Here is a 22856-nt window from a genome sequence, read left to right on the forward strand (position 1 = left end):
GGAAGAGGAGGTTCAGGGGTCCTCACTGTTCTCTACCTGAAAGGAGGTTTTATTAAGGTAAGGGTCAGTCTCTTCTGCCATGTCTCAACTGAAAGGATGAGAGGCAATGTCCTCAAATGGCACCAGGGTAGATTCAGATTAGATATTAGAAAAAAAACTTTCATTGGAATTGAAATAAGTTGCCCAGAAGAGTGGTGAGTCACTGTCTCTGGAAGTGTTCTGAATGTGGCTTGGGGATATGGCTTGGGGCAATTATGGTGGTGCTGGTTTGACAGTTGGACTAAGATGTTCTTGAAGGTTTCTTGCAGCCTTGATGATTCTGTGTTTCTGTGATCCAGACAGGCATGGCACCGCAATTCTGGCAAATGAAAACCTGGTCTAGAAGGACAGCCCAGAGGAACTTGTATTGTTGGGTGTAGAAATGAAAATTTTTATATCTGTGAATGGGCTGAAGTTTCCTACAGAAAGGGAGGAGATAGATGATCCATTGGGAATGGAACAAGAAAAGTATTCTCATCTGTTCCCTTCTATCCCTAGAGGATAGTTTAGACAGCAAGACAGTTTTAGAATAAACACAAGATTCGAGCTTCAAAGAAAAAGGGGAGGAGCATTAGCCTGCTACACCCATAAGAAATGAACTTTGGTCAGCAGTGGTTCAAACAGAGTCAATCCTGCCAAAGAGCAGGGGATAAACCAGATGGGACTTTCCAGGGTCTCTTCCAGCCCTCTTTCTGTAGGTCCTCAAAAGCAACCCTCTTTGACTACTCAGGCCTGGTAAGCAGTGACATCCCAACACCAAGTCTGCTATTTGCAAAGCAGGTTGCTTTTCTGTGTTAGTAATGGAACAAGTAAGTTTGGAAACTGCTTTTTAAAGAATGGGGCCTGTCTAGCAAAGCAGCAGTTGATCTAGAGAAGAACTACTCTCAGTCAGTGATAAATCTGGCAAAGATAATCCATCCAGAATGCTGTTGTCTGTACTTCATTGCAGTCTGATATGTTCCAGTTTTTCACAGTGATTTGAATAATTGTGGCTTCAGCAATACAGTATTTTCAGCCATGATAAACATACATTGAAATAATAGCTGAGTTTTGGGGGAAGACAACTGAATAAAAACAGATGAGATGAATAAAGACCAACTAAAAAGAAAAGGGAAGGGGTTTAAAAGTGAGATTTGGCATTTAAACTACTGAATTTGCTTGTGTGAAGGTGCAAATCTTTCACCCTGATTGGGATTACTGTCATAGAAAATTATCCACATTGGAATTTAGAGAATTCTGGGGCCATGTCATCAGGTGTAATCACAAGCAACTAAAAGCAGCTGCAAGAAAGACTTTATGATATCCCCTCACATCCAGACCTCACAAGGATCAGGAATGCTCTGACACTTCAAGGTATTTTTAAAAAGTTTAGAACCTAATGAAACATATATATATTTGATCTGTCATGAAATTTTTGCCTCTGAAATTTTTTACGTGGTCTTTGATAGCAAAATCAATTTCAAAACCAAATACTGCTGTATTTGTGCTGAAAACCACAAAAACTTTGTAAGGGAAATGTTGAGATATATGCTTTCTATCAGAATATTTTGTTGAAATTCATGAAACGTCCGTGAAACCCAAAGATTACTTTTTCCCCCTCTTTTTTTTTTTATGCCCCGAAGAAGAAGTTTCATCCGAAAACAAAGTCTGTAACTTTGTGAATAAAGGGCTAGAGTGTGGTGGCTGAATTCATAGGATGAGTGGGAAGTACATGCCAGACCAATGCAAAAGAAAGGGATCTATTAACATAGAGGAGGATGGGAACTGAGCTGAGCCTTGCTTAGTATCTATGCCCTGGCTGTTCTGCAAACATTTCAGCCCTGCTTTCACTTTCCCATCAGGTGCATAAAACATGCCCATGTACTATATTCAGCTGATTTCTCTGATGCACTGAATAACATACTGTCTTCATTATTTAGCTCATGAAAAGTCTTCCTTTGCCAGTCTTGTTTATTTGCTTTTGCGAATCTCTCCTGCTACATGAAATTCTATTCTTAGTCTAGTGGGTGCATCAACAGCTCTGTATTTTGCCTTTAAAAACACACAAGGGATGGGAAGCAGGATTTTTCGTTTACCGAAACCCTCCTCTGGGGGAAAAAAAAAGGGATTTTTTTTTCTCAGACAAGGACTGCGAAAATTTTTCTGGAGGCTGTTTCTGCTTCAGCCAGACATACAGAGCAGTACGGGTGGTATCATGCACTTGTCCTACATAAATAAAAGTCCTTTAAAAATTGTGTCAGCATTTACAGCAGCTGGAGTTCTTCCTGCGTTTTTTTCATGTGAAGTACAGCAGCAGCTCCTTGGAGGAAAATATAACAAAACTGGGAAAGCAAGTGAAAGATCCCTCAGCAGAGAGCTCTTAAACAGTCACTTGTTTATATGAGTGAATGTTCATCTGATACAGTGGTTCTTGTATGTAGTACGAGTTAAAAGGTACAGTTTAAAGGACAGCAAATTCACTGAACATGGTTCTAAGGTCTGTGTCTCAGGCAAACACAGTCCACTCTGTCCTGCTTAGGACAAGACACTGCAGTTTGCTCTGTCAGACTTGCTATAGTCCATGTGTCCCTTTGTCCACTTTTCTGAAATCAACAGAGCCTGATTGGAGCGAGAGTGCATCAAATCAGACCAGAATAGCAAACTCTCTTGTGCAGGCTGTCGGGATAAATCCCTTGACAGTCTAGTGATGTGCAGCTATGGTGGTTGTGCCTGCTGTTACATCACCCCACTCTGCACCCACCACAGGACCAGGTCCTATTTGTTAGTGTCAGCATCATAGCCAGAGTTTGCCAACAGACTTGAACATTTAGAAGAATTCAGAGGACTAGGACAGTGTTGTACGTTCTCAGCCAAAAGTGGCAAAACACTTTTAGAAAATCAGCCCGTTCAGAAGAGACTTGAAAACTGCAGCAGTTGTAAGCATGACAAGCAACATTCCTGACTTGCATGTATCTTCTTCCTCGCATTCAAAAGCAGAAGGGACATTTCTACTGCATGCTGTCAACTAGCAATTCAATGTAACACCATATGTAGTTTATCCTTTTCTTTCTTTATTCTCTTGCAGGTGGAAGATGACTGGAAATACGTAGCTATGGTGATAGACAGAGTATTTCTGTGGGTGTTTATAATCATTTGTGTGTTTGGGACTGCAGGACTCTTTATCCAACCACTAATAGCAGATAAATAACTTGACCGCTGCTTTTTACCCACTTTGTGGTTTGTTTCATTTTTGGTTTGTAAATTTACCTTACATTTCTCTCCTCTTGCATAACCCATCTGCTCATCACCTCCTCAGCATCCAGCCACAGAGGGTCCCAGATCAATAAAGCACATGTTTATATTTGTGTTTGAAATCAGACAGGTCTTAAACACTTAATCATATTTGAAGACAAACTGACTTAATATTAGAATGTGCTAACCATGTGAGGCGTACACATTTGAAAACTACATGATCCTAAAATCTTGAAAAACTAGTTTATCTGCCATTTAGCTTTGCATGTGACTAAAGTCCCCTCTGCTTCCTAATACTGATTACCAAGACCTTGATGAGCTTCAGTGGGATTTCCAAGCCACATCTCTCTTGTCAGATTAACAATGGTCCTAGTTCCACAGGAGTTTCCTCTCTGAAAACTCTTGCTTGCTTGGGCTCAGACATAAGCCCAGTATGGAAGGGTTCATTCCTGAGTGGGTACTGATCACAGACAGAATTGGCTTGACAGAATCAGATTGATCTGAGTTTTTCTGGTTTTAAAGCTGCGGGCCAACTTAGATTATACACATTTCAGGAGGAAAAGGCTGGATGTCATGAATCCTATGCAAAGCTGAGCACCTTGGCTGAGCACTGCTGTGCAGCAGTGTTCTGCTTGCTGGTTCCTCGTGGGTCAGTGCTGTGTGTGCAAACCTGTAACTGCAGGGACACATCCTTTGGGGCTGAGGTTGCTGCTACATAACCAGATTCCCAATCCTAGTGTGCTTAATCCTGAAACACTTTGCAGATGTGACCCTGATGTGGTTTCTATAATATATGGATGGTTTACCCTTAGGTCCCTTGTCCGTTTATATTCCTGTTGGGTTTGTGCCCAAGGATTCTTCTTTAAAAGGCAGCACTCCAATTAAACCCGGTAGCTTCAACAGTACAAAACTATTCTTTCTTTTAAGAGCACCTAATCTTAACTGTACAGTGTCAGTGCAGTGTTTTCTGTGTCTGCCACGTATCAGTCTCTGCTTTGAACATCACCAATCCGTGGAAAGTATGAATCGCTGTTTCTGAACTCACTGTCCTTTTACTCTTTTGTGATGCTCCACAATAAAGAGAATAGGATTGAATAAATGTATATCTTAGAGATAAAGGTGGAATGACAAGAATATAACTGTCTTAATCCAGCCAGTCGTGACTGTCTAGAAGAAAACTATATTTTCTGTAATCTTCCTGAATGTTGCATAATTATGTAGTGACTGACAAACAGATATGTGAACAAGTGTGGCTTATTTTGTCAGCCTGTCAATTAAATATCACTCCCGAGACATACCTTCTTGAAGAATTTGTGTGTTTGTTTATTTAAACTCTCTGTCTTTTATAAACTCTCATATATAAACACATTTATAGATGCTACTAGATGACATTTAGTATGCAGACTCTTTAATCAGAAAGGAGATGAGGGAAAAGAAAGGAAATTTGAAGAGGAGAGCTGCAATCTGAGCCTGAAAGCCTCATTTCTACAAAAAGACGTTTTCTGGAAGAAGACATCTGACTGCCAGCATTCGCTGTTGCACTCTATGACCATCCAAACAATGAGAATATTGTGGTGGAAGCTGTATTGCACAGGTGTCTTAAGCATGACAGCTACTACCCTATAGTCAATAATCTGACTTCAGCAAAATCCCTGATTTTTTGTCAAAGCATTCCCAGTTGTACAGCTCCTCATCTCCAGTTAGGAAGCCTTTATGCCTCAGCACCAGCTCCCTCACTTTGTCATTTACAGAACTACTCATCTCTCTGTGCTCATAAGCCTGGTATCTTAAGTAACGTTCTGTCTCTTTCTGAGTGAACTATTTCCCCTTATATCTTCTGCCATTTTCAGCTGTGTTTGGCACATTCAGGACTGGGAGCCTAATGTACTCCTGTCAGCTTTGTGAAAGTACTTGGCTGATTAAAGAGAGTGGGAATGGGGGGCATGATAAGCATGTCACCTTGGAGAAAGCTGCATCAGCAAACACGGAAGAACCCACACAAAAATGACATTTCTGCTTGCCCCAGCTCTTGTTGCAGGACTTTCTAACTGAAATAACAAGAAAAGCTACAACTAGAGCTAGTGCCATCCCAGACGCTGACAGGTGAGCCAGTGCCCAGAAATCGAGGACCCATATGTTGAGAGAGTAGTAAGGCAGACAGTGGATGGTCCTTTTTGTTAGGATTTGTAATCTGCAATGTTGCCATCTGCTGGCAGAGCACGTGGACGGAGGACTGTCTGCCCAAATGTCCTCCTAGTTGTGTTTTCGTCGTGTGGAACACACTGAATGTTTCTGTGGGCCAGCAGCAAAGGGATTTAAAGAAGCTCAGGAACAGTCAGCTCAAGGGAGTGAGTAGTGAGACTACAGAGGCAGCAGTCCCGGATGCAATGCTAAGAAGACTGGAGTCCAGGAGCCACACATGTGCAGTGTTCACACACCTCACACTCCAATCACCTGAACATGCTGACCTTTACCAGCATAAGCCAGGCAAAGCAGCCTGGAATCAGACACATCTGTCGGATAAACACCTGAAGCACTTGCCTGGGAGAGGAGGTTGTCATCTATCCCAGCTAACAGCCTCCTGGCAGCAGTGCTCAGAGGGAATACCTATCACTACTTGAATTCAAGAGTCTGTAAATACTGGAAAGAAGAGCTTCCTGGCTGTTTTCCTATGAATATTTCACAGTACCAGCCAGGGGAACAAATGCAACTTACACGAGAAGAGAGGAGCAGCTGGTAGAAAGGTCAATGTGCATAAATTTTATACCAGTGTCTTATGTTAAGACATCTATCTATATATGCTAAACTAAATGGGTTTGTTCTAGGTTCCTTCAATACAATGACCAGATCTGATTGCTCCTTGCTCAAACTCACATATGGAGCTAAAATATTATGAGGACTTTCCAAGAATGTGACACCTCTGTTTGAATAGATTTGAGACCAGGCTTTTTAAATGGACTACAATCTAGCCTTGCTGACAATAAATCAACAACAAAGCCCAGTGTATAACCACTCTCACCCCAGGAATCATTCACCAAATACATCTTTATTAATAATAACTGCACAAGTAAACAGAATTTTCTGCATTGACACAATGAGATAGGATTATATTAATTTACAGAGGTCTGGCGTGCATGCAAAACCCAAGCACAAGAATACCTCTATGTATTTTTAACACTTTCTCACCTGCATCCCTGGGGAGACAGTTTCAAGGCTGCCTAAAGCTTTTACATACATTTAGATAGTCAAAAACTGGATCTCCAACCCCTTGCTAGCCTTGAAAACATTTTCAAGTTCTGAATGGGATTTTCTACAGCACTCCAAGTTGGAAAACACTGCCCTAGCAAAAGCGGTGAGAGCTTTACCTGTGTGTTCAAGAGTTTCACTTGTGTGTTTTCTGTCACATCTCACTTAACAATTAAGAGCTGTTTCTAATTATGCAGGAGGATCCCATATAAATGAATCAAAGGAATAAAATTCTGAATTGCCTGGGAAACATGAACAGGCCAACATGGAAGGATGTATCCTCCTGGTAACCAGCCCACCCCATAGCACTCAGGAGAAACTCCACTCCTGCAGCAACCTCAAGTTTCATTTGCCAAAAACAATGTTTGCAGCTTCCCCCCCAACCAAACTGTTCAGGAACATCACTGTTGCCTTAAGGAGCAGCATAACCAAGCCATATGCTTCAGGTGATCTTCCACTTGTCTTGTGAACTAGCAGGTGAGAGAATCATAGTTTCTAAGTGTGGAACATAGGGAAAACCCTCACTTGTTCAGCCTTCCGGTTGAGCAGCAAGCAAACTTGCAAATAATACAGAACACTGGGTAACACCTGGTAGCTTCCTGATGGCTGAGATGAGAGATGAGGTGTGCATGCCACGAAGGCTGGGCAGAATCCAGGTTCTGCCACTGTCGAGCTGATCCTGCTGCAAGGTGAGGCCAGAGAACCAAGGTTTTGAACATCCCCTCTAAAAAGTGTTTGTACTTTTTCTGATGCACATGCTATGCAATCATCAGATCTGACATGTGCATAAAGTAACCTGTAGAGATTTTGTGGGTTTTACTTGGAAACATAGATAACTGAGTACAGATTTGTGTTCCTACTGTAACTTCTGTTATAAAGTAGCATTTTAACTGGCAGATCTGCCTTTCAAATATGATCACTGTGCGAGAACTACTATTTCCAATTTTAACTAATAATCTCAGCTTTTATTGTAATATAACCAAGCTACCAACAAAATAATTATAACCCAGATGTGCAACCTCAGTTTACTTTAGGACTTGGCTGTGCACCCAGTCCTTCTCTGATTTCAGCAAAATCTGTAACTGGCAGAGTTATATGTAGATTGAAAGCACTGGTCAATGCTCACAATCAAACATCACCTTCCCTCATTCTTGCTATTGCTTCTCCTCCTGTACAACACAGACTAAGCTTGAAGGCACCACCATCCCTTGGCATCGTACTTATTGTATGCTACTGTGGGAGTATTTTCTACAAAGCATTGTTCAACCATATCCGTAATGCAGGTGTAAAGATGAGAACTGAACCCGTCACTGACACCACCAGAAATAACCACAGGAAAATCCGGTCCAGGACTTGAGCTACAAACTTCCAGTCTTGTACAACCTGGGAAGGACAGAGGGAAGACAAACATAAACATGACAAGCCTAGTACTTTGTTGATACTGCTACATGTATGTCAGCTCCCCAGATCTCTTTTTAAAATTAGAAGTTTGTATTGTGCTGTATCTTAAAACTGACACAGATCAGCTTTTCAGCACTCATAGCTGCAAATCACCCAGAACTCCAAAACAATTCCATAGTTCTACACACGTGGTAATCAGACTTTTTCAGACTGTGTGAAAGCTTTTAGCTAGGTGTGTATGTGAAAGTTTACAGACTTAAAGCTTGAAGATGGTTTTATAGAGAACTGGGTTTCATTTCACTGAACTCCATTTCCCTTGAAGTGCCAGGACGAAGTTCTGGCACAGCGCTTGGATGCAGGCATTGCTTCGAGCACAAGTGGTTCGACTGGCTTGTGTTTGCTTAAGTGATTTGTTGACTCGGATTGAGTACATGCAGGAGGGGAATTTTGAATTGCGAGTGCTGGCACAACCCTGCACACACAACAGTGCTATTTATTAAATGAATTCAAGGGACCTTTTCATTAAAAATGGCTGTTCAGAGGCTTCCAGATTCACATGTGTCCCAAACTCACACAGGACAAGGTTATTAAAATAATCCCAAACAAGGATTTCCTCTAGGAGAGTCTGCTGTGGCCTCTTGCATCTGTGAAGAGCTGGGACTCTCACATCACAATACACTTCTCCTTGAAGAAATGTGTTGTCCCAAAACCCATATTATTTATCAAGGTCCAAGGAAGAACACGTCTCAGGTGAGAGCAGGAAAGAGAGGCAGAGAGAAAAGCATGCAGAAAAGGAAAGAACTTGCAAGCTATTGCTATCAAGGATGCTGTGATTTCTCCTTGTCCTTCACCTACCTGTCTGATGAAATGCTCCTTTTTAACGTGCCTGGAAATGTACCGAATGGAGTCAGCGGCCTTTTCCAGAAAGGCAACGATAATTTTTTCTCTGTCTTTTGCTTGCCTGTGTTTCTGCTTCCCCAGAAACTTTGATTTCAAGGTGCTTCCCTTTTCTTCAGCTTCAGAGAAGGAGTAGCGATCTACGTGGCCCTTCATGCAGAGCAGCCGAGGCAACTTCTGGAGAAAGAGTCTTTTAACCCAGGGAGCCATGGGATGGTAAGTTGCTGACGATCGGTGGTGGACGTTGATGACAAACACAGTCACGATGATGGAGAGGGTCACAAAAATCATGATGAAGAGCAGATACTCACCGATCAGGGGGATGACTTTGGAAGAAGAAGGGATTATTTCCTCAATCACTAAAAGGAAAACGGTGAGGGAAACTAGAACTGACGTAGACAGTGAAAGTTTTTCCCCTTCATCTGAAGGTAGGTAAAACACCAGGACAGTTAGAAAAGACAGTCCCAGGCAAGGTATTATTAAGAAAAGAGTGTAGAACAGGGGAAGGCGTCTCAACACAAAGGAGTAAGTGACAAATGGGTAAGAGTACAGTCCATCCTTCCTGTTGCCTTTCATACCTTTGGCATTTAAGATCTCCCACTCCCCATTATCAAAGAAGTCTGTCCTATCTACGTTTTCATCCACTAAAATCAAGTCCACCATATTGCCATCATATGTCCATGAGCCAAACTTCATGGAGCAGTTCTGCCTGTCGAAGGGGAAGAAGGTCACGTCCATTGTGCAGGAGCTCTTGTAACTGGCTGGTGGTGTCCAGGTCACCACTCCATTGTACTTCACCACGGCTTTGGTCATCAGGGATCCTTCAAAACGTCCATCAGCACTGGGAGTTGGATAGGAAGAAACAGTACCAAGTTCAGGACTATGTTTGCCCCAGTCCTACCACCTCTCAGCTCTGCTTTTTATCCCTTACCCAGAGCACAAGGGAAGCCAACATTCACGCTGCCTAAAGAAGCAGCCCTGTGTCAGCACACCCAAGCTTCATGGCAGCTGACATGCCTTGCCCGAGCTCTGGCCTAAGCTCTGAGCAAGGAGCCATGTTACTCACTTTTCAAACAAAACAATGTCAGGAAGCCACAGAGACTCAGAGGGGACACGGATAGCAGTGATCCCACCGTATTCCTCTGGATTCCAGGAGAGCTTGTGATCCATCCATTCCTGTAACAAAACAGCAGAGTCCTCTGCCCACTCATGTGTAGCAGCCTCATTCCTTCCCCCAGCTCCTGCCTTCCCCCAGTGCTGCAGGGCCCCTACTGTGCCCCTGCCCCTGAACAGCACAGTGGGCAGAGCTTGGTGTAAGGCTGCTCAGACACAGAGGGATGCCAGACGGGCATGGCTGGGGGATGTTAATTCCCACAAGCACTGTCCCTCCATACACAGCTGGGACCCAAAAACCCATCCCGATGCAGGCAACCTCAAGGTAGGCACTCCTGGAGAGCACTTGACTCCCACTTCTCCTACCATCCTGCACAGCCCACCTGAGGGTAGTCAAAAGGAAGGAGCCACTTCCCTTTAGTACAGCACCTCTGCTTCCCTCTGTGGACCAGCCCATGGTGGTTTTGGCTGGCACGGACCCCACAGAAGAGCCAAGTGGCATGGTTACTACTACTTAAGTGTAAAAGAGGTGGCCTTTTTTCACTTTTCAGTGGAGACATGGCTTTTATCTGTGAACAGAACACAGGATCTAATATGTGTTCATTATCCTTGCAAAAAAATAATTTTCTTTCATCAGAAAGACCTGTAGACTATTGCAGCTTTTTCAGATGGAGAGATAATAAAAAAGTGGCTCCAGCAATCTGGAGATTACCACGGAAATGCAGTGGAAAATCAGCTCTCTGATCTCATTATAGATGAGGATTTTCACTTGCCCACAGAAACAGCAACGATAAGACACAAGACCTGTAGACTGCGGCCAAAACCAAGAAGCATAAGATGAACCAGTTTCCATTAGGCTCCAGCACTAAGGAATCTCCAGGGATGTGGGGGCCTCAGCCTTCCCTGGACAATTTCCTCCACAACTTAAGGAAGAATCAAAAAATCTGTATTCTCTGATTTCTCTTCTACTGTGTTGTTCCCCTATTACTTCTTTGATTCCACATGTGTTTGACAGCTATACCTACAGACACTTGTTATTGCAACCCTTTGCAGTGCGACAGCAACCCAGAGCCTCAGCAGAGACCTAAACAGAGACAGGGAGAGTGAACATGCTAGTCCTCCAGGCGTAGGGAAGGGATAGGGCCCAAAGTCAAGGGTAGGTGGTTGGTAGACCCCTCCTAAAACATGGCATAAGGCACAAGCAAAGGAGGCAGTTGCTCAGGGTGACACCATGGCAGAGTTAATGGCCCCACTACCTGCACCAGAAGAGATATGCACCTATTCTCTGAACTGCCCAAATGGCTGGTATCAGGTATCAGGCATGGCTTTCCACTCCTTGCTCCTGAAGAAGGGATGGGAGCTGTTCAGGTGTGGAGAGAGGGGTCATTGCTGCTCTCAGCCTCAGCATCAGGAACAGAAAACACCACATTTCATGTGAACTTTCTGAGGCTGGGTATCTAACAGATGTTTACAGCAGCCTGGGCTGTTAAGTGGTCACAGTCTCACAGATGTCCTGGACACTTCCTGTAATAGGTGCAACAAGGCTTAGGCTGGAAACATGCATCATTCAAGGGGCTAGTCAGGGCTGACAGCAGCAGCCAACACAGTCGGCTTGTAGCCTGCATTAATACAAGAGCAGCAAATACCCTGTGACCCACCTGGAGATATAATCATCCCTCTGGAGTTGAATTGGAGCAGGCCCTTGGCCTGGGTTATTTGCTGCATCTGTAACACTCCTCGCTTCTCCCCGCCCTGCATTGATTTCTCTCCCAGCTAAAGTGCTCTTTCATGTCTGCAAGGCAAATGGTTGTATGCCTTCTTACTAGAGCAGAAAATAGGATGTGTGCAGATTTTGAAGTTGAGCAGTTTAGAAAAAGTAGGAATCTCCCTGTGGGCTATGCTGACACGTAGGCAGCAGGTCCCTTCCTCTCTTCTCCCTTTCTTCCAAGCTGCTCCAGACCTTCTAATTGCTCTTTCTTTTCTCCAGTTCTGTCAAATTCCTATCTCTGTGCTGTCACGCAAGAGCTTAACCCATAGAAAGTGGACCAAGAAACACAGGATCCAGATTCTCGACCCTTAGTTTACTCCATAGTTTGCCTGAGTCCAGATACTTTCTTAGCAACCACTAAAAGCTTCTCTGCTTATGTGTTTCTGCCTGCATGCTCATCAAGTCCCACCATCTTGAGCATAAGGATATTTTAGTTTAACAAAAAAATTAAAATCCTTGGATTTAAGTTTTTGCCCACCTAAGAAAAGTCAGACTCTTGCAGAGAAATGGTGGAGGTAATCAAGAGTAGTCACTGTGGATTCACTAAAAATAAATCATGCTTGACCAACCATATTGCCTTCTATGATGAAACAACTACCTGGATGGATAAGGGGAAAGCAGTGGGTATTGTCTACCTTGACTTCAGCAAGGCTTTTGATGTTTCTCACGACATCCTTGTAGGCAAACTCTAGAAGCGTGAACTGGATGAGAGGACAGTGAAGTGCATTGAGAACTGGCTGAATGCAGATCCCAGAGTGTTGTAATCAGTGGCAGAGGGTCTAATTGAAGGCCTGTCACTAGTAGTGTCCCCCAAGGCTCAATACTGGGCACAGAATTGTTTAACGTATCCATCAATGACTTGGATGAAGGGGCAGATGCCTCCTCAGCAAAATCACTGATGACACAAAGCTGGGAGGAGTGGCCAGTACCCCAGAGGGCTGTGCAGCCCTTCAGAAGGACCTCGACAGCCTGGAGAGTTGGGCAGAGAAAAACCTTCTGAAATTCAACAAAGGCAAATGCAGGGTCCTGCACCTGGGGAGGAATTACCTCAGGCACGAGTAAAGGTCGGGGGCCAACCTGCTGGAAAGCAGCTCTGTGGAGAAGGACCTGGGGGTCCTGGTGGACAACAAGCTGTCCATGAGCCAACAGTGTGCCTGTGCGGCCAAGAAGGCCAATGGGATCCTAGGGTGCTTTAGGAAGAGCATTGCCAGCAGGTCGAGGGAGGTGATCCTGCACCTGAACTCTGCCCTGGTGAGGCACATCCAGAGCTGTGTTCAGTTCTGGGCTGCTCAGGACAAGAGAGAGACGGAGCTCTTGAATTGAGTCCAGAAGAGAGCAAAAAAGACGATCAAGGGACTGGAGCATATCTCCTATGAGGAAAGCTGAGGTTGTTGGGCCTGTTCAGCCTCCAGAAGAGACAACTGAGGGGGAACCTCGTCAGTTATATAAGTATCTGAACGGACGGTGTCAAGAGGATGGATACAGGCTCTTCTCAGTAATGAGCAATAGGACAAGAGGTAACGGGCAGAAACTGATGCAGATGAAGTTCCACATGATTGAACATGAGGAAGAACTTCTTTACTGTGCAGGTGACTGAGCACTGGAACAGGTTGCCCAGAGAGGTTGTGGAGTGTCCCTCACTAGAGACATTCAAGAACCATCTGGATGTGATCCTGTGCAGTGTACTCTAAAATGACAGGGCTTAAGCAGGGAGATTGGAGCAGATGACCTACAGTGGTCCCTTTCAAAAATACCCATTCTGTGATTCTATGACTGTGATTCCCCCTCAACCTCAAACACCCAGGGTGAAGGACAGACTTCCCTCACCTACCCAGCAGCTGCAGAAGGAGAATGTCTAATGTCCCTCTGTCATTAGAGAGTTCTTGTTTGTTTTAGTGTTTTTCACTTTTCCCAACCCAAATGAAAAAACGAATTGATTCTGTTTGGTTTTATGTACTTTTCTCTTAGATGTTGTGCTTATGCACTCTAATAATCTCCCAAGCAGTGGATTGCATGTGGACAAGTTCAAACTAAGCCTATACAAATGCACAATTCCCAGAGCAGGACACCTGTGTCAGGCTACGGGTGTTTAGTGCACAGCCTGACATTCTGGGGCCACCTGAATGTGTGAAAATCAGAATCTGTGCCTCATATTCTGCTCCCTTCGCATTTCATTTGGGTCTTGATGCTCTCAGCCCATCAGACTGAGAAGGGGTATTAGAAACAGCACCAACTCCTGAGAGCCCAGCTCAGCAACTCTGGAAAATCACAGGGCTGAGTTACCCTGGGAGCTGCCCTGGCTAAAATCTGAGCACAGCCTCCAAAGGCCTCCAGAGAAGTCGGTGTGTCTACAGTGCACACTTCTGGGTACATCCCTCTTTTAGCATAGGCAAAAGGATCAGACAAAGTGCCCTGATTCTCTTCCACACCCAAGAGACATTGAATGGATGGTGGCACGTCCCTAATGTCTGCAGCATGTTTGGAGTAACCTCCAGCAGAACCTGACTTGCCACAGTAAGAGAGGTGACCCAAGCTCCAGGCTGTGACGCTGGGAGGTCACTGCTGCAATACAAACAGGGTGCTCAGCATGGGAGGGTTAACCCAAAATGTTCCCAAGCAGGTTTAAGCAGTAATGGAGAGAGAGTTGGCAGGTGCCTATCTGTATTAGCTTCTCAGACCTAATACCCTTGGATAGTCTGGACTTGCGTTTGGCCTCCTGGTGGGAGTCAAGGTCCCCCTCCTCTGCAGCCACTGTAATGCAGGTGAAGACATCACCCAGCCAGAGGGATGAGGCTGCCCTGGGGCACATGAGACTGCTGTCCTAGACTGAGCAAGCAGCCAGCTCTTCCCTAAGAAGAAGGAGAAAACCAAACCCAGGAATATTCTATCAACAGCTGCAAAAGTCTGTAAAATCTTTCTGGGGACACTTGTAGGAACAGAGAGAATGAGGAGGGTGAAATGGGTTGATTTCACAGCTGCAGGCTGCAGGGCTTGGATCTGCAGGGGAAGGTGGGTGCTGCAGCCTGCGAGGAGAATGGATGGGAGGGGGGACAGGACAGATGAGGGCACAGGGGTGACCTCTGTAAAAGGGCTCTGCTGTCTGCCCAAGTGGATGCTCAAAGTAAAGAAGTCAAGACCTGTCCCTGTGCACAAAAGGGGCTCTGCAATTGCAGCTGAAGGTGAGGAAAATGTAATACCACAGATATTTTAGGGCAGGCTCACCATCTGGATTTGGATCAGAGGCAAATTCCTCCAGCAAAAGGAGAAATTCCTGTCTATCGTGTAGTGAGGGGAAGCCTGAGCTTTTCCCTCTTCAAGGGAGAGCATCTTTGCACACAATGTCCATATAGTTTTTAGGGGTCTTGCTCCACCCAGAAGCTCACACTCACTGCAGCACTACAGGACCCAGACTGAGACAAAATCTGAGCCACATTTCTCCCCCACCAGCCCAGGGACCCCCAGGGACCTTTTTCCATGGCATGATTTCAAGTGCAGCTTGTTTTTTATGTCCTCGGCCTGGGATCAGCTGACATGTTTGTAGATACTCACATGGCTGAGAGACTTAAAATAATTGTCACAAGGTCAATAAGCTGGTGCAATGTAACCTAAACCAACAGCAGTGTTCTTCAGGACTGAAGACAAAAAGAGACCTAGCAGTTCAACTTTCACCGTTCCTGCATTTGTATAAATCACTGTCACTTCCAGAACCAGTTATGTTAGAGAGATATGATTAATTTGCTACAGCTTTTATTGGAGAAGGGTGTATGGGTGTGTGTGTAACATGCTGGCCTTTTCTTTCTCTTTACATATACCAAAGAATGAAGAAGAAAGCTATCTGAGGCACCACTCTTACCTCAGGCAAGGGAGACAGTACTTGTGTGACCTCTAAGTCTGAGACAGGATAGTCCCTCAGGGCACACTCAACAACCCAGGGATAGCCACTGCAGTATCAGGTGTGTTGCTTCCCTGCAATACAGCTGTCTTGAGCACAGAGCCGGAGTGCAGCTCAGGAAAAGAGGGTACCCTATGTCCTAAAGGCCCACCCACCTGCTTTTCTGTCTCTTTATGCATTTTCTGAAGTGACGAGACTGAAGTAAAAATTTCAGGCAAGGTAACATGATGCAGCCTTTGTCTGGCCACTCAGCACCATGAAATGGGATGGATGACACAGTGGGCAGCAGACTGGGGTGGCCACTCAGGTCAGTAGCCCCACATGGGGAAAGGGGAGATCTGATGTGGTTTAACTTACCTGTTTCAGCCACACGTTGGTTGTCATCAGCTGATTCTTCTCATCCTAGAGTGACACAAGATAGAGAGGATTGCAATATGAAAACAGACAGTAGAAGCAGACCTAGACCGCTGAGTCCTACCCTGTGCTGAGATGAGGAGATCCCTGTGGTCCTGTTTCCCCGTGAGCCTGGGCTCTTCAGTCACTGTTGGGGGAAATGAACTGACTTCCTGGGTGCTGTCCCTGCTCTCACTGGGAGCTCCCGCAGCTGGGGAACGGAGGGTCTGGCATTTCACAGGAGCTCAAAGGCATCGCATGCCAAAGACCAGGGAGGCAGAAGGGCTCAGCCAGCCAGTGGTGTCAGGTCGCACACACATGGCTGTGGGCTCACAGGGTGGCTCAACTCCCCACACTGCTCAGCCTAGAGGGAGTCTGGGAAGATACAAGCTGAAACATTGTCCTGAATATGTAAATAAAGCGCAAAATTAGATTTTGTCTTCCACAGCACAAGAGGACACTGCCGGGGGCTGAGGGATGTAAGGAGCACACTGTTATGTGGGTACCTCTGGGCCTTGTGGAAATTCTACTGTGCATTGCAGTGGAAAGGGAAGGGAAAATTTCCACATGGGCAAAAACATGGGATTGACTGTTTTGCCTCTAGAGTTTTATCTGAGCAACCAGCTGGGTTAAGACATGAACTGCCTTTGGCCTGGAGACAAGCTTGCTTAGAATGAATAATATCCAACCAGCTCCACTCTTTCTCGCCCACCTTGCCTTGTCATTAAACTGCAAACACAGATGCCAGGGACTGTCTGGCATGGGTTGTTTGATAAAAACCTGATGGACATTAGGCCTTATTTCCTGAGAACAGGAGGGGGAAAAGGACCTTCAGGTTTCCTTCAAAACAAATGAGTCCTACAGCCCATTCTGTGTGTGGGGCAGAAGGCCATAGCACCGTATCACGCTCGGCCTTTTGCTGCCCAACCATCACTCTGCATTTCATGCGTGAGCAGGCAAAAGCCAACGGCATCACCAGCCCTCCCGGGTGGATACATGGCTCTCTATAAAAGAAGGAGTGTTTCACCAAGCCTGATGCAACACTTACCACATCCACAAGCTGCGATATCTTTAATCCAAAGAAGACTTTGATGGTGTCATTGGAGTTTTCCACAGGACGGATCCATTTCTGATAGCCTTCAAATAAGTGCCTGAGGAGCGCATCCTCATTTTCAGCGATTGAACTGAAGGCATCCACGTCTGGAAGAGAACAATACGGAGTGGGGACATGCCAGAAAGCAGACATGGAGAAAGCCACGACATGAAGGAGTGAGGCAGAGTGATGATGTGAGACAAATTTGCCTCTGGGCAGCTCTTGTCTTGTGCAGTAAAATCTGTAGGAATTCAGATGCACAGAGTCTCAGCAGAACCAGAACAAGAGGATGGAAAGACAAGATACACACACAAAAAACCCGTTCAGTCCAGAGCACTGACTCTTTACTAGGTTTATATTTTCTGTGGCCTTTTTGTCTTGGGACAACACACTTGCCCAGTCTTTCTTGTTTATTACTCTTTAGAAGACCCACACACTCAGAACATCAGGTTCCCTCTTTCACTCTTGAGTAGCAAATATCCAGCCTGATAAAAAAACCGCCTTGAGAAAGTGTTCTGATATTTCAGATATCTATGCTGTACCACAGAGAGCTGGGGCCACAGGGGAGACCTGGTCACTGTGGGGCAAACCTCAGTTGGCTAGTTGTGGCAGCAATTCACTGTGGGCAATTCAGGGTCCAGCGATTTCACTTGCACTTGGTCAGTTTCTGTGGCCTCTCTGAGATGGAGGCTGTTCTGCACAAGGATTGGGGTGGTGGGATTTCCTCGCTGTGAGACAGGCCTGAGGGAGCTTCATGCAGGACTTGAAAGTGAATCCTCCTTCTGGGATTAACCAGGGGATAGCAGCAAATCATCCAGAAAGCTGAATTCTCCCAGTGGACAGGTGGGGCAGGTAGACAATATCAAAAAGCAAAGGGAGCTCATCTGGCAGCAGCAGGAGCTGGATGATGCAGCCAGGGCCAGGTCTGCCCTGGCAAGCAAGACAAGCACAGAGGCATGATAGGCTGTACCTGCAAGACTTGGGACTCCCACGATCACTGACACCATGCTCTCCCTTCTCCTTGTTACTGTGAAAGGGGAAGGGCAGTTCAGACCCTCCAGCCTTCCTAAAATTTCATCCCCACTCCCTGTGATGCCAAGGTCCTGACATGACCTCCACCCCTTCCCTTGTGAGTACACACACAGCACACAAGGATGAGAGGGATTTTACCTCTCTTCAAAGCCACCATGAAGGAAAAAGGAGCTCCTGCTGATTGACCCCATACTGCTGGGGTGACAGTCAGTATTGCTGTGTCAGCAGTCAAAGGGGATTCCACAGGGTGCTGCCCGGGGCCCAGCTCATGCCGTGCCAGCCCCGGGGTGAGCCCCCTGTGCCTGGATTGCCAGCCATTAGGTGCAGGAGGGGTCTGCAGGCAGAGGGTCACGGCCGAGGGACAGTGCAAGGACGAGACTGTGGGAGAGCCCTGGCAGGAGGGCACAGTTAATGGGCTCACACACACTGTGCAGCAAACATGAGAGTCAAGGCAGCCCCCAGAAGGGTCTCTATGCCACAGGGAGAGAGGAGAGGGCATCTGAGCCCAGCAGCTCCTCCAGAGAGAAAACTGGAGGCAGAGGGTAGTGCTCTGTCACATACATGGAAGAAAGTATATAACCACAGACCAGTGTCTCTATCCATTTCCCCTTCCCCAGCAGCTGCTGCACATCTCTGCAGCTGTGCAGCCTCCTCTATCTCAGTGGGGTCTGTCTGAGGTTGTGGGCAGGGTAAGACCTGGCAGCAAGCAGCAAAGCTGAAGGACTGCCTAAAGCGAAAACCTGCTCTCATGCCAGAGCTTTCCATGGGACAAAATCATTCCCTCATGCAGTCTGGATTCTCTTAAGATAGCACAGGGTCCAAGCAACACTGCAGTCCCCCGCTTCCAGACACAGCAAATGACTGTTCCTCTTTGAGGAGCTATAAACACTGAAATCTAATGATTGTCACTCAGACAGGGTGACAATTAACTTTCCTGTCACATGTTCTAGCACAAGTTGTGTTTGTCCCCTGTGCTTGGAGTGCAGTTGTGGTGGGGTTACTAATCCCGTGGTGGGGACAGAGGCTGGCTGGTCAGAGGGAGCTTTCAAGCTCATTTCCACCTGCCCTGTCCCACAGCCAGGAATGGCTCATGCAGGTGACAATACAGGTTATAGCAGCTCTTGTGGCCACCCTTTGCCTTACCCCTTTGTCACAAGCCCTTGAGGTCTTCTATTTCCAGCTGGGAACCACAAATGTCCCCTCTGCTTGTTCCAGGGCCTCTTTTCATGCCAGAGATTTTTCTAGCTCCATCACAGCAAATTAAGGACAGAGTGTGGGGTCTATCCTAGGAAACTAGATTGGCTGCCCAAACATGCTAGACAGGCATTGCATCCACAACCAAAGGAGGAGAAAGAACACGTTTCTTCCTCCTCACTACCCATAACCTCAGTGGTCCAATCCCCTGACACATAAGAGTCTCTGCAGAGACTCCGTCTCCTAAACTTTTCACCTTCCCTTTAGGAGCTTCATAGGAATATATGGTTGTTAAAAACAGGAAATGTGATGGAAAAGCCATTGAATAGAAAAATCCGTAACATCTAAATATGCAGGATCAAAATCAGCTTTGCCTTAATGCTAGAATACATTGCTCTGGGTTTATTTGGGTATGACTTCCCGCACACATACATGCAGCCACACACCCTGTGTGTCGGTGGATGTGTACAACATCCCTCATAAGAAAATGGTGCCATTTCACAGCCCACACCTCACACGAAGTTCAGGAACCCTAATGCTCCAAGAGGGTATAGAAGAGAGGTGACAAAGCTGTTTTGGGGGATGGATGTGTTGATTCTTATCTGCTGGGGAAGCCACACAAAAGAGTGAAAAAGAGAAGTCTCACAAAGAATTAAGTCAGAAAGAAGAAGGTTGCTGCCTTTGTAAGGCAGCCTCAGTACCTGCACAAATACAGTTTAAAAGCAGAAGCTATTAATGGGAAGTAAGACATGTCAAGTGTGAAAATAACCTAACAGTTTCTTTGATCAAGACCCATCTGATGAAGAAGCCAGCTAATGCCACAGAGAAAACACTGAACAAAGTAGCACTGCCTTTGAAAAAAACAGAGAAACAGCCACAGGACAGATACATCCCTGACTGGTGCACAGAGGGGGCACAAGCTGGGGAGCTCCCTGGCAGGTTACCATGTATGCAAGTACCCGAGCACTGCTTGCCATCCCCACTCTTCCCCACGTTTTTGTTTCTCTCTGTGGTCTGTGCAAGTAGCAGTTCCGCACCGGTGCAGGAACAGGAGTGTTGAGGCAGGAAGCCTTCTAAACAAATGTGCAAAACACCCCAAGAAATACAGACAGGAAAATTAGCCTTTCATCAGTTTGCCTGAGGCATTTCAGTTTCTCCTCTTGGTGATGGAGATTCTCCTGTGATTTCCTTTAGCAGTGAGAGTCAAGCTTAGGATTTTTTCTGTTACTTTCTAGCCCACAACCACCCTGCCACCAGTTATTAAAACCTTGTTGTGAAACTGCCTGTGGTTGCAACACAAAGGCAGCAGCTGATATAAGCCTCTTTTGCTAGTCAAACCTGGTTTAGAGGAGGACCAAGGGAAGCCAGCATTCACCTTAACCCAGAAAACAGCAAAGCTAAGAGCCCAGTAGAAAAAAAGATCCTGACCACCTGCAGCTCATCTTGTAAGAAGAAGAAATCACACCTACCTGAGTGGCTCAGACACAGAGCAAAGAGCACCAGGGACAGCATGGGCACCGCCGCGGCTTCTCCTTCAAATCTGATCTTCTGTTTTCAGAAGCAAATCGGTCTCATCTTACTAGGGGACTAAAACAATCTAGTTGAAAACCAAGGCGGACAGCTGAGTCTGCAAGGCAAGGCAGCACCTTTCTAGCCTTATCTTGCCCTCGTTGTGACACTCGGTAGATCACACTTCATTGATTTTCAGTCAGCTGTCACATCCCGTAAGTCTAAAACAGGGCTCTGGGTCCTAAACTCTGACTGATCTGTTTGTGGCAGTATTTGGGTGGCTAGAGCCACTGCAGTCTAGGAGTATAAGAGAGGCAAGTCTTTTAAGGAGGAGAAATGTCTTTCACTATACTGCTAATTACAGCTGGGGAAAAAAAAAACAGACTGCAGATCAAACCCGAAGATAAATCACATGCCTCAAAGATTTCCTGTTTGCTCCAGCTGTATCAGTTGGTCTAATAATAGAGGCAGACTCCCTACAGACCCAACTTAGCTTATTCATTTTTCATACTACACTTGCCGTTTTACAGCCATAAAATGGATTTTGGGGGGAAAAAATGCCAGTAAGATGTAGATGGGTAGACAACGCTGATTTCTAAATTTATATCTCATCACCCTTACACAAAACATCACAGACAACAGCACAGAAGTGCTTGCACAGTACTAATCATTGGCACAGCTTAATAGAGTATGTTGCCCCAGGGTCTTGTGTTTAGCAATGAGAGTGATGGGGCCTTTGGTTATTTAGCCAGTTCCTTTGTAAGTGTCAGCCCTCCACAGTGACACTGTGGACAGGGCTTCTTTCAGAAACAGCCAGAAATCACTGATAATCAAAAGGGATGCACGTTCCTCTTTTCCTGTTCCCCTGCCATTCCTCTGCCAAAGGATATCAGGATCTTCTCTGTTTTCTTTTCAAATGAAAGTCCCTTTTCTATCCCTTTTAAAAGAGCAGTTACCCCATAACTTCTCGAGTTCAAGGAAGAGGGGTCCAGAATTCTTTTAGTTTGCCCCCGGCCCAAAACTCTTCCTGCTTTGATTTATTCTTACTGGCTATTTAATTGCTTGCTGACTTTTATATGGGAAGTCTGGGTTTTATTCGGCAACATTGGGTTCAGTTCTTGCAGTGGCACAGATTTTGGTACAGTCATAAACTATGTGATTCAGATTTGCCTTATCTAAGCTCCTCGCAGGGGATTGATAACTGTCAGCTGTAACCTTATCAAATTATATTCAGCTTCCTGTAATGAAAAAGTTGTCATTTAAGTGCGGTTCAAAGTCACATTGCTGCTACAAGTAACGTTCTTGTAGTGTCCTATCAACTTATTCTTGCTTCTGTGGCCTTGCAGCCTACCTCATCCATAGCTCTTGGTCAGGCCACCGGCAGCAACTCAGTGAGCTTCCTTTTTCCACTGCTGTGCTGCACACGGGAAATCTGCAAGGGCCCTCGTCAGTTCCTCGGTTCTGCCAGTGTTCACCCGGCAGGGCTAGAGGAGGAGCTGGCTTCCCCTGCACCTTTGCTCGCCCCAGATGCAGAAAGCAAGTCAAAAACAAGAGAGCTACCGAAAACTGCCTTGAAGGAAGTGTATTGTCATCACCAGCTGCTGGCACTACCAGACTGCTCAGCTGACCCGTTAGATGCAGACCAGGCACAAGCACACAACTCGTTGAGATGCACAGAAAGGGTCCTTTTTTTTATGCTGGCATCAAAGGAACAGCAGTCATCTGGTTGGAATGGTGTGGACAGACAGCACCACAGTCTGCCATAAAGTTGAGTGGGGACTAAACATAACTATTCTCCCCAATGTAAATTTTTGTGTAACAAAGCTAGCCTTTTAAAATGATCTCTGCAGACTACCCCACGCTTTCCATAATGTTTGTGGTCCTCTGCAGGACTCAGCACTCTCAGGGCATCATCCAACATTTTTGTTTCATGACTGCAAGCCCCAGCCTTTGCCCACTGATGCCTCTGACTGCAGTTACTGACCGAGAGCATGTCCAGGCATTGCTCTGTTAGACAACACAAGAGAAACTTGTTTTTCATAAGGCTT

General features: G+C 45.7%; 2 protein-coding genes across 3 annotated transcripts in view; one reads left to right on the plus strand and one right to left on the minus strand.

Annotated features, from left to right (window-relative positions):
* CHRNA6 (cholinergic receptor nicotinic alpha 6 subunit) overlaps positions 1-3243 on the plus strand; it is a 12108-nt gene extending 8865 nt beyond the window's left edge. The window contains exon 6 of the mRNA XM_017822452.1: positions 3104-3243. Coding sequence (XP_017677941.1) covers positions 3104-3226 — 123 coding nt within the window. The 3' untranslated portion in view covers positions 3227-3243. The remainder of the gene's footprint in view (positions 1-3103) is intronic.
* Positions 3244-6434: 3191 nt separating this feature from the next.
* On the minus strand, positions 6435-21119 carry CHRNB3 (cholinergic receptor nicotinic beta 3 subunit). Of its 2 annotated transcripts, XM_017822532.1 has the most exons (6): positions 20769-21119; positions 17029-17180; positions 15945-15989; positions 9881-9990; positions 8773-9655; positions 6435-7899 (listed from the first exon to the last, which is right to left on the minus strand). In XM_017822532.1, exons 1-6 carry the CDS (start codon positions 20809-20811, stop codon positions 7765-7767), a joined length of 1368 nt encoding a protein of 455 aa, XP_017678021.1. In that variant the 5' UTR covers positions 20812-21119; the 3' UTR covers positions 6435-7764. The 2 variants fall into 2 exon arrangements, with proteins under 2 accessions (XP_017678021.1, XP_017678022.1); XM_017822533.1 differs by lacking the exons at positions 17029-17180; positions 20769-21119 and adding an exon at positions 16066-16081.
* Positions 21120-22856: the final 1737 nt, after the last annotated feature.

Source organism: Lepidothrix coronata, unplaced genomic scaffold (assembly GCF_001604755.1).
Source record: "Lepidothrix coronata isolate B3197 unplaced genomic scaffold, Lepidothrix_coronata-1.0 Scaffold98, whole genome shotgun sequence".
Taxonomy (NCBI): Eukaryota; Metazoa; Chordata; class Aves; order Passeriformes; family Pipridae; genus Lepidothrix; species Lepidothrix coronata.

What these genes read in the sequence shown, in the direction of transcription:
- CHRNB3 (XM_017822532.1), bottom strand. Translation starts at nt 20,811, where the DNA reads ATGCTGTCCCTGGTGCTCTTTGCTCTGTGTCTGAGCCACTCAG. An exon ending in TATCGCAGCTTGTGGATGTG is followed by an intron (nt 15,990 to 17,028) that starts GTAAGTGTTGCA and finishes GTGTCACTCTAG; the next exon opens with GATGAGAAGAATCAGCTGAT. An exon ending in CCAACGTGTGGCTGAAACAG is followed by an intron (nt 9,991 to 15,944) that starts GTAAGTTAAACC and finishes GTTTTGTTACAG; the next exon opens with GAATGGATGGATCACAAGCT.